This window comes from Leptopilina heterotoma, unplaced genomic scaffold (assembly GCF_015476425.1).
Source record: "Leptopilina heterotoma isolate Lh14 unplaced genomic scaffold, ASM1547642v1 Lhet_32, whole genome shotgun sequence".
Taxonomy (NCBI): Eukaryota; Metazoa; Arthropoda; class Insecta; order Hymenoptera; family Figitidae; genus Leptopilina; species Leptopilina heterotoma.
Window position 1 is genome coordinate 1,787,147 of NW_025111017.1, and position 16,237 is coordinate 1,803,383.

At 30.0% G+C, this 16,237-nt stretch overlaps 2 protein-coding genes across 3 annotated transcripts in view; one reads left to right on the top strand and one right to left on the bottom strand.

The window, feature by feature from the left end:
• Positions 1 to 6,201, top strand: part of LOC122504829 — a 116,088-nt gene extending 109,887 nt beyond the window's left edge. Inside the window, exons 4-5 of the mRNA XM_043616098.1 lie at positions 3,792 to 4,079; positions 4,180 to 6,201. Coding sequence (XP_043472033.1) covers positions 3,792 to 4,079; positions 4,180 to 4,229 — 338 coding nt within the window. The 3' untranslated portion in view covers positions 4,230 to 6,201. The remainder of the gene's footprint in view (positions 1 to 3,791; positions 4,080 to 4,179) is intronic.
• Positions 6,202 to 9,053: 2,852 nt separating this feature from the next.
• The window catches only part of LOC122504809 (cGMP-dependent protein kinase, isozyme 1-like), a 519,664-nt gene continuing 512,480 nt past the window's right edge, over positions 9,054 to 16,237 (bottom strand). For both annotated transcript variants that reach the window (XM_043616070.1, XM_043616069.1), the window contains 2 exons: positions 11,350 to 11,416; positions 9,054 to 10,967 (listed from right to left, as the gene is read on the bottom strand). In XM_043616070.1, the coding sequence (XP_043472005.1) occupies positions 10,872 to 10,967; positions 11,350 to 11,416 (163 nt within the window). In that variant the 3' untranslated portion in view covers positions 9,054 to 10,871. The remainder of the gene's footprint in view (positions 10,968 to 11,349; positions 11,417 to 16,237) is intronic.

Sequence of the window (16,237 nt, forward strand, 5' to 3'; positions counted from 1 at the left end):
AATTAAGCTTTTAACTTTATCAATTTCTTGTATTAATTTGTTTAATCGCACTTGAATTTCACTATGCTTTGCTAATAATATGTTTATCAGCCAACTCAAACTGAAGGAATGATTTCGTTTAGAAAAATTGCTCTCTTTATATACACAAGATACGACCTATTTGACCTTGAAGTTAATTATATAATTTGTAGAATTGAGGTATGATTAAAAGCTTATGAAAAGTACCGAAAATGTTTGTAAAAAAATTCCTTAGATAAAACTTAGTCAAAACAAAATAAATAAACCGGATATATAAGACCGGAAGCAATAAATCAAAGACATTATAAACAACAAGTAAATGGTAAAAATTCCTTAGATAAGAATCTAATCAACAAGATATCAAATTACACAAGCAAAAATTCTAGGAAGTGTGACGTCATATCCATCTCAGCATCATGGTCTGAATCGCACCCTCACCCGTGATGTCATATCCGCCTCAGCATCATGGTCTGAATCGCACCCTCCCCGTGATGTCATATCCACCTCAGAATCATGGTCTTAATATTACCCCCCCTTGTGATGTCATTTCCGGCTTAGCATCATAATCTGAATCGCACCCTTCCCCAACTGGTTTGAGTCTGGGCTAAAAGTGTCGGTAACATGTCGATGCAGGAATCTGTGAATGACGTCATTTCCGCCTAGTCATCAAGTTCTTACCCCCCCAATGGTTTGAGTCTTGGCTAAATGGTTTGAGTCTGGGGTAAAAGTGTCGGTAACATGTCGGTGCAGGAATCTGTATATAGAACGCTCCCTTTATATCTACTGGATATCTTTAGGATATCCTCAAGATGTCCTGTATAAATGTAGGATATCCAGAGAAAGTCCTCAGGATATCCTAGAATGTCCGTAGGTTATCCCTGGGATATATAAACCGCCTCTTTGTAGGATATTTTGGGTTTATCCCTAGGACGTCCGTGGGATATCATCAGGTTATCCTATGAATATCTTATGGATGTCATCAGGATATCTAGATGATATTCACAGAATATCCTAGGGATATAATAAAAATATCTCTAGAATGCTAGGGAGATTATTTCTTCAACGTTTAGAGTCAATGTGAAAAAATATTACCGTTATTTACTTATATTCTAAATATATTATAGATATTCAGAGATATTTTATTAACTTATTCAATTTAGTAGTAAAATTCTGTGCGCGCATTAATGATTTAAGAAATTACTACGAGAACAATATGCCACCTACTTTCAACAGAAAAATATTAATTTTAATTTATATTGTTCCATTTATAATAGTTATTATTTTTTTTAAAAATCTCGGTATTAAATTAAATTGTTTATTAAATTGTTTATTCAATTAAATTGTCATTTTCACGCCTTAGAAGCAATTTTTTCTTTAGCTAATTGTTAATTTTAATTTTAGAAGTAATTTAAAAAAATTGCAAGTGGATCCAAGGTTGGAAAACAGTATATGTGACTGTCCACGAGAAAACAAGGCTTAGGTCCAAAAAATCAATTTTGATTTTTTTATGGTAATCGACAGATTTTATGTTGCTTTTTCAAATGCAAAAGTCAAAAGTTAAAAATATCAATTACTTTCGACAATATATCGTTTTAAAGATGGGTATGTTAAGCGTAGTTAACCTCAATCGTTGACTCTCCACGATAAAACACGGCTTAGGTCGAAAAAATCAATTTGAGTTTTTTATGGTAATCGACAGATTTTATGTTGCTTTTTCAAATGCAAAAGTCAGAAGTTAAAAATATCAATTACTTTCAACAATATATCGTTTTAAAGATGGGTATGTCAAGCGTAGTTAACTTCAATCGTAGTACTTCAATCGCTCGCCCTGTGAAATTCACGTTTGGGAGCTAAGCCTTGTTTTCTCGTGGACAGTCACATATTATTTTAAATTTTTTTCTAGGATCTTACAAAATTTTTAGAAATTTTAACTAAATGAATATTTCCTCGCCTCCGAAGTAATTTTTATCTTTTGATAATTGTTTATTTTTATGTTAGAAGCCATTTAAAAAAACTGGGCAAGTGCGAGTTTCACTTGCACTGAAATAGCGGATTCCGTACACTAATATTTTGATCATTTGGTACAATAGTACATTGCACAACTAGTAACGAAAGTGTAAAATTTATAAAAATTAAAACAAATATAAAAAATTAAGATAGGGGGTTGGCTTAACTTGATATCATCTAATGTTAAGTTAAAAATAATCATACGATTTTTTCCCGGACACAATTAATTTAAATTCGACAAGCGGTAAATTCAAGACACAGAGAATAACCCTATGAGTGCGGTTAAAGTGGTTATTCTACACTTCTAAAGCCGAAAACTTTTCTCTGCTTTCGCAACTTCAATTATTTTGCAAAATGATTAATGGGATTTGTTACGGATAAAAAACGGTAAATTCTTGCGAAAAAAATTATGCGAAATATATTGATTTAAGAGTTTTAAGGGGGTGCCCGGCTAACTTGACATCAAGTTAGCAGGGCACCCTGTATAAAAAAAAGATTTAAACAACAAAATTATTTCTTTCTTTTTGAATTTTGTAAAGTTGCACTGCTAACTTGATATACATCAACCGCCGAGGGATGAAGCTCGCGGTTGTAGTCATCAACCCGGAAGCGGCGAACAGGCTGGAGAAATTGGGACATATAAAAATTGATTTTATATGTTGCCCAATTAAAAAAAGAGTAATGTTATATTATGTACTTATGTATAAAACATATTCCATCTATTTATTTTTACACATAAAATTTATTTTATTAAAAATTGGTATGAGAAATAGCTATCTGTGCCTTCTTTTCAGATTGGCATTTATTAAAGTAAATTATGAAAATAGTTGCAAGATCGGTCTTTCTTGTCATTTCATATTCATTTTTTATCAATATTGACTAAAATTAGCTGCCACGATTCGCCACTGCTGTTTCGATATAATTTTTTGTATCCCCACTCTGTCATAGCCTTTAAATATCAAAGTGATAAAAGATAATATAATGAAACCAGCATCTCAAAAACATATATACACAAAGTTTGTTTATATTAATCGTTTCATTTTTCGAATTTTAGACAGGTTTTTGAAAAAAATTATCCGCCATTGTAAGTCTCGTAGTTTAATTTTTTGAATTTTGACAAAGTATTTCGTTAAATTGGCCAATGTGCAGCACCGTAAATTTTCTTAATGTTAAAATTAACTTGACTGCAACCTTGGAAATCATTAGATGCGAAGCTCATGAAACTTAAAATTCTTCTTTAAATGTCCGCTGTTATTCAATGTCTGACATAAAAGTTTAACTGAAAATTGCATGAGAGATCAAAAAATTTAAAACTTTAATGAAATAGTCAGTTAACTTTTGCGTCAAGCATTGAAAAACAGTCAACATTTAAAGAATTACTTCAATTTTAATGAGTTTCCCATCTAAAGATTCCGAAGATTGCAGTAAAGTTAATTTCTACCTTTAGAAAAGTTTTACTGCCGTGTTCGTTGGATCCGCCATTTTAAATTTTTTAAATCTGACTTCAGATTCGTAATCAGCAACCCCGAAAACCCTTACAAAAACATTGTCAGTAAAATCTGATAAATTTTTGACATTTTTTCTTATCAGTGCAGTGGCAGTGGACAACTATTAGCGGAGTAGATGGATGGTATTAGTCGAACACTACTCCTGAAAAGAAGTAGAGTAGTCCGATAAAAAATATTAATTTTTGACGATTTGACAGTTTTACCAAAAAATGTTTTTCTCTTATTTGTTAATAATAAAATTACTATTTTATTTTACAGTGACTACAATGTTAATTGCTGGCATGGCTGGTGTAGCAATTTATTTTGTAACATCATCACTACAAAATCTTATTGTTTCCTGTATATTTTCTGTTGCAATTGCAACAGCCAATTTTGCCCTAAGTGGTGCTGTGATTGACATTTTTCCAACTCACGTTGGTGCTATGGCTATTTGTTTATCCGTATGTTTTGGCAGAATAGGAGCAATACTCAGTAATTTAATTTTTGGAATGCTCTTAGATATTAGTTGTGACATTCCAATTTTTTTGGTTGCATCTATGGTTCTCCGTAAGTATTAAACATATGTAATCGAAGCTTTGCAAAATCTTACTTTTATATTAACAGTTTTTTCTATGTATAATTAAATTTTTATTTTTGTTAAACACAGTTGGTGGTTTTCTGGGATTCTTAATTCCTCAATCTAGACGTAGAATATAGTCTTTATTATTTTGTTTTACTCTATCGTCGGAAATTGGTAGTACGGCTATATGTGCACGGCCCAAACCATACTAATTTTCAAATCACTATTTATAAGTAAAAAAATGTCAGAAAATTTAAAAAATGCATCAGAAGAAAGCTTATAAAATTCTACGTTCAATGAAACAATATTGAAAATTTTAATACATTATACAAAGATTTTAGTGCTAAACAAGTTTGAAGAAAATAAAAATTTTTCATTTGACATTTTTTAACCTCTGGAGTATTTTTGAAAAATTGCAAAAAAAAATTAAAACATATAGGGGACATTCCACGTTAACTGTGTCAGAGCTCCAAACAGGGCCGGATTTACTTGACAGGGGGCCCTACGCAACCCTGGTAGGGGCCCCATGTAAGGAAAGGTTTTTTCAAAAATTTACCAAGTTTAAAATTTTAAGTAAAGTATATTTTATATTAGAATTAAGCACGCTACTTAAATTTCTAAACATTTAAAATTATTTTGCAAAATACTTTTTTCTTTAAAAATTTTTTCATTTTTTATAACAAATATTTTAGATGGTTGGGCCTTTATGCTGTGGGGGCCCATAGGCAGTTGCCTAGTTTGCCTCTGTATAAATCCGGCCCTGGCTTTAAACAAAAATTGCTCTAAAGGATTTAAATATTCTAGCGCTTAAAAGATTTCCACATTCGTGTACTTTAAGATGTCGATGGGCGTTTTAAAAAAAATTTCATTTTCGATTTCAACAGAACTGTCAAATGTCCAAAAAGTTTAAAATACCTACTTTTATGAATTAAATTATTCTGTAATTCATTCTTTAACAGTTTTTAGGGTCGCTGATTTCGAATAAGAAGTCACTTTTTACAAATTAAAAATGGCGGATCCAATATGGCCCATCGGCATCTGAAAGTACACGAATGTAAAAATCTTTTAAGCACTATAGAATGTTTAAATCCATCAAAGAAATTTTTGTTTGGATCTCTGTTCCTTGTTGACGTGGAATGTCCCACATATATCATCATTCAAATCTCATCTTTAATTTAAGACCAAAATAGTTAAACATTGTATTCCTTTTCAAACTTGTCAAGTGCTAAAATCATTTAATAATTTTTTTAAATTATCAATTGCGTATCATTAAACGTTAAATATTATAAGATTTCAAAAAATGATATATTTTAAATTTTTTTTGGCATTTGCTTCCCTAATAGCAACGGATATTCAGGGATATCCTACAGACGTCCGAATCACATCTGGAAATTTGGATATACCTAAGATATTGTTAAGAAAATTCCTTAATTTGGATATCCTTAAGACATCTCAGGACATCCTACGGATATAATAGATTCCAGATATGCTTAGTACATCCGTAGAATATCCGAATGTTGTTAGGGTTTACTTAAATATCGTGATTGAAAGACTAGTATATTTTTGGCCGCACTTCTGCAGCAGTACCGAGAATTTCTGATGATAGAGAATTCTATACGTCGGATAAGGGAAAACAACAACGTGTTTGCTACGATACAAGACGAGAAGACTCACGTGATTGATTGTCAGAATTGATAAAATATATTTTAACCATATATTTGTGAGTTAATCAAATTAATAATATAATGACATATTGTAAAACTTTAATATAGCTTCACTACTCTGAATTGTTATTTTTCAGATTAATATAATAAGGTGATTATATTATTAAAATTGTATCTTAAATTTCTATATGATAGTTAATAAAATTTCTGTTTTATAAGATATTTAAATATAATATATTACAGTATAATATTTGTATGCTCCACTTATTATGCTTGTTCATTTACATGAAAGCACAATAAAAGCGTGGAAGACGTACATTGAGAGCCAAAAATATTATTACTGAAAGAAAGTATTATAATTTTCTTTAAAATAAAGTTTTAGTGTGTTTCAAATTTAATTAAATTTTCTATTTAATTAAGAAAGAAAAAATCTCTTTTACAAGGGCGATTCTTCACTCAGCGCTCACTTTTACTTCCTCACTCTTCCCTATTTTTTTTTCTTCCCTATTTTTTTTTTATTTTATTTATTTCCCTATTTATTTATTTTTTTTATTTATTTATTTATTTTTTTTAAATTTTTTTTTATTTATTTATTTTTTTATTTATTTATTTTTTTTTATTTATTTATTTTTTTTTGTTTACCACCATGCTGCCCATCTTCAGTTTGAACGAAAATCATTGAAATACCACTTAAAATTTTCAGAAAAATGTCAACTTTTGAATGGTGAGTGGCAAAATTGTCCATTTTAAACGGTTCACTCTGAATCTGTCAATAAACGGAAAAAAGTCAAAAAAATAATTTGTTATTTAACTATGATGTTTGTTTAATTGGCCATAATATTTTTTTATAATCACTTTAGAGTCCCCTCTTCATGTCTACATTGTCATATGAGGCTAAATTAAATTTGAGGTTACAATATGGCCGTCAAAAGTGTCTTAAATTAACTATTTGCGATGTTTTTTCTGTGCAGCATTATTTCCAATAGCAAATAAACTTTCAAGGGTTTCTGGTCTTACCCATTACGTATATAACGCTATATGTTCAAAATTCAAAATGGCGGATGCAATATGGCGGACATGGATTTTGAAAAATAATTGTATTTGGTTGAAATTTATTAATCGGGGGTTTTCGAGATCGCTGATTACGATTCTGCAGTTTGTTTTCAAAAATTCAAAATGGAGGATTCAATATGGCGGACGATAAATTAAAAATTCATTAGATTCGTCTAAAAATTGTTACTCGAGGGTTTTTGGGGTCGCTTATTACGAATCCGATGTCAGTTTTCAAAAATGCAAAATGGTGGATCCAATATGGAGGACATAAATTGTAAAAAGTAATTGTATTTGCTGGAATTTAATTCACGGGGATTTTTCAAGTGGCTGATTACGAATATAATGTTAGCTTTTTAAATTCCAAACAACAGATACAATACGACTGATATTTTTTATTATTCAGCAGATTTAACTAAAAATTTTGATTTTGACAAGCTAATGAAATTTTTTTTCTAACTTTGTGCTTGGATTTTAATTTAAACTGGGATTTTACCAACTACTTTTACAAATCTTTATATGAAAGAACTGAAGAAGTACTGGCTTTCGAAAATCTTTTAATAACCAGTTTTCTGTTGACTGGTATGAAGCAGTGAATAATAAAAGCTGAATAATAAAAAATATCTGTCGTATTGTATCTGTTGTTTCGAATTTAAAAAAACTAGCACTATATTCGTAATCAGCCACTTGAAAAATCCCCGCAAATTAAATTCCAAGCAATTCAAACTGTTTTTAAAAATTTATGTCCGCCGTATTAGAACCACCATTTTGAATTTTTGAAAACAAACTCCAGGATCCTAATCAGCGACCTCAAAAACCCCCGAGTAACAAAATCCAAGCAAATACAATTATTTTTTTCAATTCATGTCCTTCATATTGGATCCGCCATTTTGAATTTTTGAAAACTGACATCGGATTCGTAATAAGCGACCCCAAAAACCCTCGAGTAACAATTTTTAGACGAATCTAATGAATTTTCAATTTATCGTCCTCCATATTGGATCCGCCATTTTGAATTTTTGAAAACAAACTTCAGGATCGGAATCAGCGATCTCGAAAACCCCCGATTAATAAATTTCAACCAAATACAATTATTTTTCAAAATCCATGTCCGCCATATTGCATCCGCCATTTTGAATTTTGAACATATAGCGTTATATACGTAATGGGTAAGACCAGAAACCCTTGAAAGTTTATTTGCTATTGGAAATAATGCTGCACAGAAATAACATCGCAATTAGTTAATTTAAGACACTTTTGACGGCCATATTATAACCTCAAATTTAATTTAGCCTCATATGACAATGTAGACATGAAGAGGGGACTCTAAAGTGATTATAAAAAAATTTTATGTCCAATTAAACAAACATTATAGTTAAATAACAAATTATTTTTTTGACTTTTTTCCGTTTATTGACAGATTCAGAGTGAACCGTTTAAAATGGACAATTTTGCCACTCACCATTCAAAAGTTGACATTTTTCTGAAAATTTTAAGTGGTATTTCAATGATTTTCGTTCAAACTGAAGATGGGCAGCATGGTGGTAAAGTTGAGAAAGAATGCACCTTATGTAAAATTATTCTTCACTATGGTTTTTAGTAATATCATAATCATGAAGTTTAATATGGTATATATATTTTTTTTTTGCTTAGGGAATTTTGGGAAATCTGCCTACAGATACCTTGGATTACGCACTCCAAGGTTATGTGGGGTTGGTATGATAAAACAAAAGGAAATACAAAAAAAGAAAAATAAGTATATAAAATAGTAAATTTATTAAACTGGCGACCTACTGCCAGCCCGACCCACTAAAACCCGTAACCCTTCTTCTGGAGCCCTTTACCCTCCCTCGAAACTGTCGTAAGACTTTAGCCTTCGAGGGTTAATATAGTATATTTAACATTAAGCTTAATTTAATAGCGTCCTTACTAATTCTACTTAAAAGTCATCTTAAAAATTAATTTTTTTATGTTGTTTTACAATTTTTTCATTAATAAATTTTTGTGAAAATAGTGTTTTAATACTTTCCCACTATTTTGTTATTCGGAACTTAAGTTTACTTGTTCTTGGATTTTTGTTATTTTTATACACATTATTAATTTCCTGTGTAAAATATTAACATTTGCATACATTATGACTATATGAATAATATAAACAAATAAAAAAAAGCAGTTTTCCATATTAAATGTTTATTTCAATGAAGTCAAATAATTTTTTTTTTATTGTTAAGTACTTAAATTCACTCATACAGATCATCTGAGTTGTGGATTGTGCTATAGAGCATATATTATTTGTTACAACAAAATTATTAATTTCTCGTTAACACTCATGAATCTCTATATAATTCCAATTTTTTATTTTCTAACAAATTTTGTTTGGTTAGGGTATTAAATTTTTAACTACAGATTATCTTTTTGACAATTCTAAAAAACATTGTAACCCTTTATGTCCATATATTTTAGAAACGTTTTATAGCACTAAAAGTATATAATAAATTAAATATATGCAAATATAAGATAACACAGCTCAACATAAAAATGAAAAAATTTTGCGCCTGGGTTCATATGATTTTTTATCCCACATGCACAAAAATGGCGCTTTTAGATAGCTGACGACAGGGTGTAAAGCCATTCATTTGTTCGATTGTATGAAAATGGTGGCCGTTTTCTCCCATGTAAAAAAATAACAGCTGATCCCATGCGTTATTTTTGCCCATGGGAGAAAAAGGCCACCCATTTTCATACAAGTCGAACAAGTGAATGACTTTTACTCCCTGTAGTCTGCTAACTGTAATCGCCACTTTTGTGCATTAGGAATAAAAAATATCGCAAGTAACACGTAAATAATGGCAGTCCAATTTATTTACTCGTTCCAGTCTCAGGGCGCCATCGACCTCCACTCGTGTCACAAAAATCACCGTAAATAAATGGCTGCCTTTATACCCTTGTTGCTTAATATACTATTCTATTTATTATTCACTAAAATAAAGGAAAAATATACATATTCTTTTTAAAGTTTGCTTTTGTAGTAGTTGCAGACATGTTAAAACACTTTAAAGCTATGAGCTGCAGGATCTCTTTGAAAGTACATATTCTACATGCTCGTTTAGATAAATTTAAACACAACCTGTGAGCATATTACGAAGAGCAAGGAGAACGTTTCTAAGATGTTTACATATTTCACTGTCACAGATATTGACTATTAATATCTAGATATCTAGATAATAAAGCCTAATATCCATTTTTCTTAGTGTAGTAATCAAAAACACAAACGTAAGAATAACAGAGTTTACTTTTAAACTTTTTTGTACTGTTTTGTAAGATATTATTATAATTGTTGCGAATAAAAGTCATACAAAAAGAAATTTTTTCAGAAGGAATGGCTTAAAATCATAAATTTTTAAAAATATGGTAAAATCGTTGATTATACGAGTGTGACGTTTGCAGCTCGAGCCGAAGGCGAGTGCTGCAAGTCACACAAGTATAATCTGATTTACGCACGAGTGTCATACAAAATTTTTTGCAACACTAAAACAACTAAACTTGCAGCAATATTGCCAATATTACTGTAACTTTAGGTGTAGTGGGGAACTGTTAAATGAAGTTTTCTAGAAGCTAAAATAAAAAAATGTGATTGTAAATTGTTAATTAAAAGCATTATTTCATTGTTTCTCATCAAACAGTCACAAGAATGCGTAAAGTAATCATTTTACGCACTGAAAATCACTTTACACACTGGAATTCACTTTACACACTGCTAGCGGTGTGTAAAGTAACACTTTACACACCGCTATAAAATGAAGTACTTTACACACAGTTTTCTGTGTGTAAAATTCAATTTTACAGGTTAGTGTTGCAAAAAATATCTTAAATGTCAGGCGCAAATTTCATGTTGACTTGTGTAATCGTATGTAAAATGTGTTAATATAAACGAGGTTTAATAGAAATAAATTCGTAGTGTTTTCAGGAATTAAATCCAGAATCCAGAATCCATTTTAGAATTCTATGTTTCATGATGATAAGTATTTTTCTTTAGATGTTCTATTTCTCAAACATTTTTTTGTTTCAAAATTTTATATCCCAGCCAGAGAATTCATCAGGTGGTAATTCGCGATCTGGTGGATACCTCTCAAAGTTTCTCGTATCGATGGAATTCCTTATCTAAAGAATAAGAACAGTTATAATAGATAAATTGGAAATTTATCTGATTAAATAATAATAATTGTGATTATTGATTTATATATTTTTAAAATGAAAATATTTCGACATTCACTATATTATTTAAATAATGTATCGAATAGGTAGAGAATATTGGCTTCAGAGGGGTTACTATGTAATTTTATTTCCCTTTAATTTTAATTAAAATTTATTGTGAATTTGGAGTCAAAATCAATAAGAAATGTAAATGAATCTATATTATATTAACTAAGTATGTATATGTATTATATTTTTTCTTTTTTATAATTCTTGAGATGTATTTTTATGTATTGACGGATCTTCATATATTTGAAAAATTACATTCCATAGTTTTAAAATTACTTACTGTTGGTACAATAGGTGCGGGCAGAGATAATCTTTGTAAAGCTGACCAATTAAAATTCGAGAACCATCTGTAATATAAATTAAAATACATTTGCAATGCAAAATTGTTCGTAAAATGAGCCGTAGCTCGTGCACTGGCGAGTTTGGAAGATATTTTGCGATAAATTTTGTAGAGTTTTCGAAAACTTTTAAAATATCTGTTAAACAATAGTTTAACTCCAATTGAAGTTGGTAACAGTTTATTATACTTTTTAATATTATATCCTTATTATATTTTTTTAATTTTATTTATTAATTTTACACTTAAAAAAATCCTTAGCTGATTAAAAACTGTTAAACTGTTACCAAATCGAATTGGAGTTGGTAACAGTTTAACAGTTTTTTAAAAGTTATCGAAGACTCTACAAAAATATTGGGAACGGTGGTCTAGTAACAATTTAGTGACTTTAGACCGATCTCTTCCTCCATTTTGTTTTTCTACTCTTTCTAACCTATTAATAAAAGATGGACAAAGAAAGAAAATGGAGAGAGAGATCGGTCCCTCGCCAGATGGCATATTGCAGTTTAGCCTAGCCGTTCCCAATATAATGAGGAATGTTTGCGGAAGTTCCGTATGGAAATCTTTACAGAATTTCCGTAGAATCGTTCCACGTGGGACGTACAAGAACAGCCCATTTCCTCTTCTTCTTTTCAATTTAATATGTCCGTTTTACTTAATTTTATATTGTTTAATTTAATTTTTTATTTAAAATTAATTGAATTTTTTGTTTGCTTTCTAATTTACATTGAAAATACATAATCATATCAGATTACATCTAAAACATACTTTTCTGTAAAGTTGTTAAAATTTTTTTAAACAATTGTTTCTTGTAATGAATATTAATAATATTAACGTTTTATTACATATGACCTTTAATGAATTGAGTTTTTGAATGGATGTCAAAGTCATTCTGATTTTTCGCATGCAGATTCAATGAAAACATCATTACAATTGTTACTTGCCCTTAATTGTTTATTGCAAAATATAAAAAACTGTTCCTACAACTTTCGTACACTTCGTGCTTATCAAGAAGTAAACATTTATTGTAAAAAGTGATTCAAAAATCACATGAGGAGGTGCATTTTGCCTTGTATTGGTCAAATTGAAGTAAGACTTGAGAAGTGAAGCAATTCTTGAAAGGGCATGCCCCAGCACTCTCTACTAACTCTTTGCGTCAATCGCGAACAAACAGATTGATCATTTAAATTCAGAATTGATGCGTTTACGTCAAATAAATCAAGTTCAAATGGAACAATTTAACGCGGAAGTAGAAAATCCACATTGACTCAATATAGCTCAAAATGATCAGTTGGTTCAGTTGCGAAGGAAATCTCCTTAAGTATCTGTCAATAATGGTGAGAAATTGATTTAAGCTTTAATTGATGCTTTACGCGCAACTCGTATTAAAATGAATTCACCAACTTTCGATGATTTACGGAGTCCTTGTGAATTATTAGAAAAATTAAATTAAATGTAAATTTATGAATGAATTTTATGCTATTCCAGTTCGTGCACGGATCAAGGAAAATTAATCTGCGAAACGTATTGATCCGACTAAGGATCGATAGCATTTATTTCCTAAGTGGAGTGAGAAATCCTTGTTACAATTTATTTTGCGGATTTCTAAAAAATTTTACAATCATTGGTGCAGATAGATTTGATGTTGGAGAATAAGCAAAATAATTCAAAAAAATTTATAAATAGGAATTTTTAAATTCCAATATACTTTTCAGAAAAAGCTTCATTTAAAGCCTGTAGAAAAACATAGACTGCTAGGGGAGAGTGGTCCTAAGTTTGCCGCCTAAGCAAATTGGTCGAAAATAGTAACAAAATGAAATTTAATCACTTCGGCAAGTATATATTAGTGTTCAGAGATCGTTTTGCTATAATTTTGTGGTATTTAGAACGTTATAGAATGACTTTTGTAGTCTTAATACAATAAATCGTGAAAAGCTGCATTTTGGACATTTCAGAAATAGCGGTCCTAAGTTGGCCACCCCCTGGTCCTAAGTTGGCCACCACTTTTTTTCGCTTGAGTATAAGGAAGAAATGCATATTCTTTTCAATTACGCAGAAATTTTACAAATTTGATACATTTAGGAGAATAAAAACGCATTATTTAACTATTTTTGTTTAGAAAATGAAGCAATATTTTATTTCATTTATTTACAGTGGTGGATGGCTGTAGAGACAGGCGTTTTTGTACTTCATTTTTTCTAATGTTTTTTAAACCATTTTTTTTTGTTTTTTGTCTTTGTTTAATTCCTACGTTACACTTTTACGGTCTTTCTCGTGATAAAAAACACAAAAAAGAAATAAAACATAAATAAAAACAAACAAAAACAATAGGTGGCCAACTTAGGACCACTGTAGATTTTTACAAGTTTCAAATTATTACGCTAATAAAAAAAATTTATTTAAAAAATCAACAGAACCTCTTATTACAACATTAAATAAAGGAACTAGCGCACACACTTATTTAGAAATTTTTAATTATTTATCTCTTGTAGCTGCTCTCGAAAAAACAAGAAAAATCAAATTTTTTTGGTCAAAAACAATATTATTGTCCTCACAATGCGTAGAAGAATCTTAGATTATAATTAGGTCCATAAATTATATCATGGTTTATCAATATATCATACCACAAAATTATAGATTCGTCCAGTATACCATCTCTGAGAAATGCAGGGTGGCCAACTTAGGCCCACGGCCAACTTAGGACCACTCTCCCCTATAGCATAATGTTTCATACAATCTTAAATAGTAACCAATGTTTTATGATGAATGACCATATTTTCCAGATAGTAAAAAACGATAGGAAAATGGCACTTGGTTATAATTAACATGGAATCCTGGAACTGCATCTTGCATGATGAATGCGTAATTTTCAGCAAAATCCACACAATTAAACTTTCGTCATCTTTCAGATTTTGTTTGACACTTTTATTGGGAATTGACATAGATCGGACGCCAACTGGTGGCGGAAAATCAAACTACTTAAATACCCCGATTCTATCAAAGTTAACAGTGTCAAATGTAAATATATTTAATTTTTAAAAAATGGAAGGTGTAAAGCTAGTAAATCGTTCTAAAACTTCTTATCGGAATAATTGTTCAGTTCCTGGATGTAACAGTAATGTAAAAAAAGACTTATTACTATCTCTACATAGATTTCCAAAACCAAATTATTGCATGGTAAAAGTTGAATATTTTTTTAGAAAAGTGGAAAAAATTGATAAATTAAAGGCTTGGAAAATCACTGTGAAATTAAATAAAGTTACAATCAAGAAAAAAGTGTGCTTTTTTGTTTTTTAATTATTTACAGTTATTTACAGTTGAAAATTGTTTTAGGAAAACTTAACCCTTTAAGGACCAAATGTAAAAAAATTTTATCCGAAATTTGGGAGAAATTTTTAGTATGAAAACAGACTGCTAAAAATTTTGCAATAGACATTTCTTAAAGCTCAGGAACCGCTCTTTCGAATGCTGCAATAAAAAATATTAAAAATTTATAAATAAACAAATTACATACAGTTATTTAAAAAAACACAATTTTTTAAAGATTTTTTTTTGAAAATCAAATTTTTTTTATTATTTATAGCAAACGAATACGTCTCAAAGGTAAAAATATCGCGTAAAAATGTCTAACCTAAAATGTTGAAAAATAAAAAATAAAAAAAAACAAAATAGCGAATCCAAAATGGCGTTCAAAGTTGACTTTTTAATAAATAATATACAGCAAGTGCACATTTTTTTAAAAACCTCACAGATTCGCTTAAAACTGGTTAATCGGGGGTTTTTGGGGTCCCTGAATACGAATATGATAATAGTTTTTTAAAAATTCAAAATGGCGAATCCAATATGGCGGACACATTTTTCAAAATTTCATCGGATTCGCTTGAAACTGGTTACTCGTAGGTTTTTAAGGTCGCTGATTACGAATATGATAATAGTTTTCAAAAATTCAAAATGGCGAATCCAATATGGCGGACAATTTTTCAAAACTTTATCGGATTCGCTTAAAACTGGTTACTCGGAGGTTCTTGGGGTCTCTAATTACGAATATGATAGTAGTTTTCAATAATTTAAAATAGCGATTCAATATGGCGGATACTTTTTCTAAAACTTCATCAGTTTCACTTGAAACTAATTACTTGGGGGTTCTTGGTGTCTCTAATTACGAATATTATAGTAGTTTTCAAAAATATAAAATGGTGATTCAATATGGCGGATACTTTTTCTAAAACTTCATTGGATTCACTTGAAACTAATTACTCGGGGGTTCTTGGGGTCTCTAATTACAAATATTATAGTAATTTTTAAAAAATATAAAATGGTGATTCAATAGGGCGGATACTTTTTTAAAACTTCATCGGATTCACTTGAAACTAATTACTCTGGGGTTCTTGGGGTATCTAATTACGAATATGATTGTAGTTTTTAAAAATTTAAAATGACAATTCAATATGGCGGATACTTTTTCTAAAACTTCATCGGATTCACGTGAAACTAAATGCTCGGGGGTTCTTGGGGTCTCTAATTACGAATATGAGAGTAGTTTTCAAAAAATAAAAATTTCGGAGCATATACATTATTCAGGTTAGAAATTATAAAACTTTAAACGAATTCAATATGACGGATACTTTTTTAAAAATTTTATCGGATTCGGTTGAAACTGGTTACTCGTGGGTTCTTGGGGTCTCTAATTACGAATATAATAGTAGTTTTCAAAAATTTAAAATGGCGAATTCAATATGGCGGATACATTTCTAAGACTTTATCGGATTCACTTGAAACTGATTAGGAGGGGTTCTTGGGATCTCTGATTACGAATATGATAGTAGTTTTT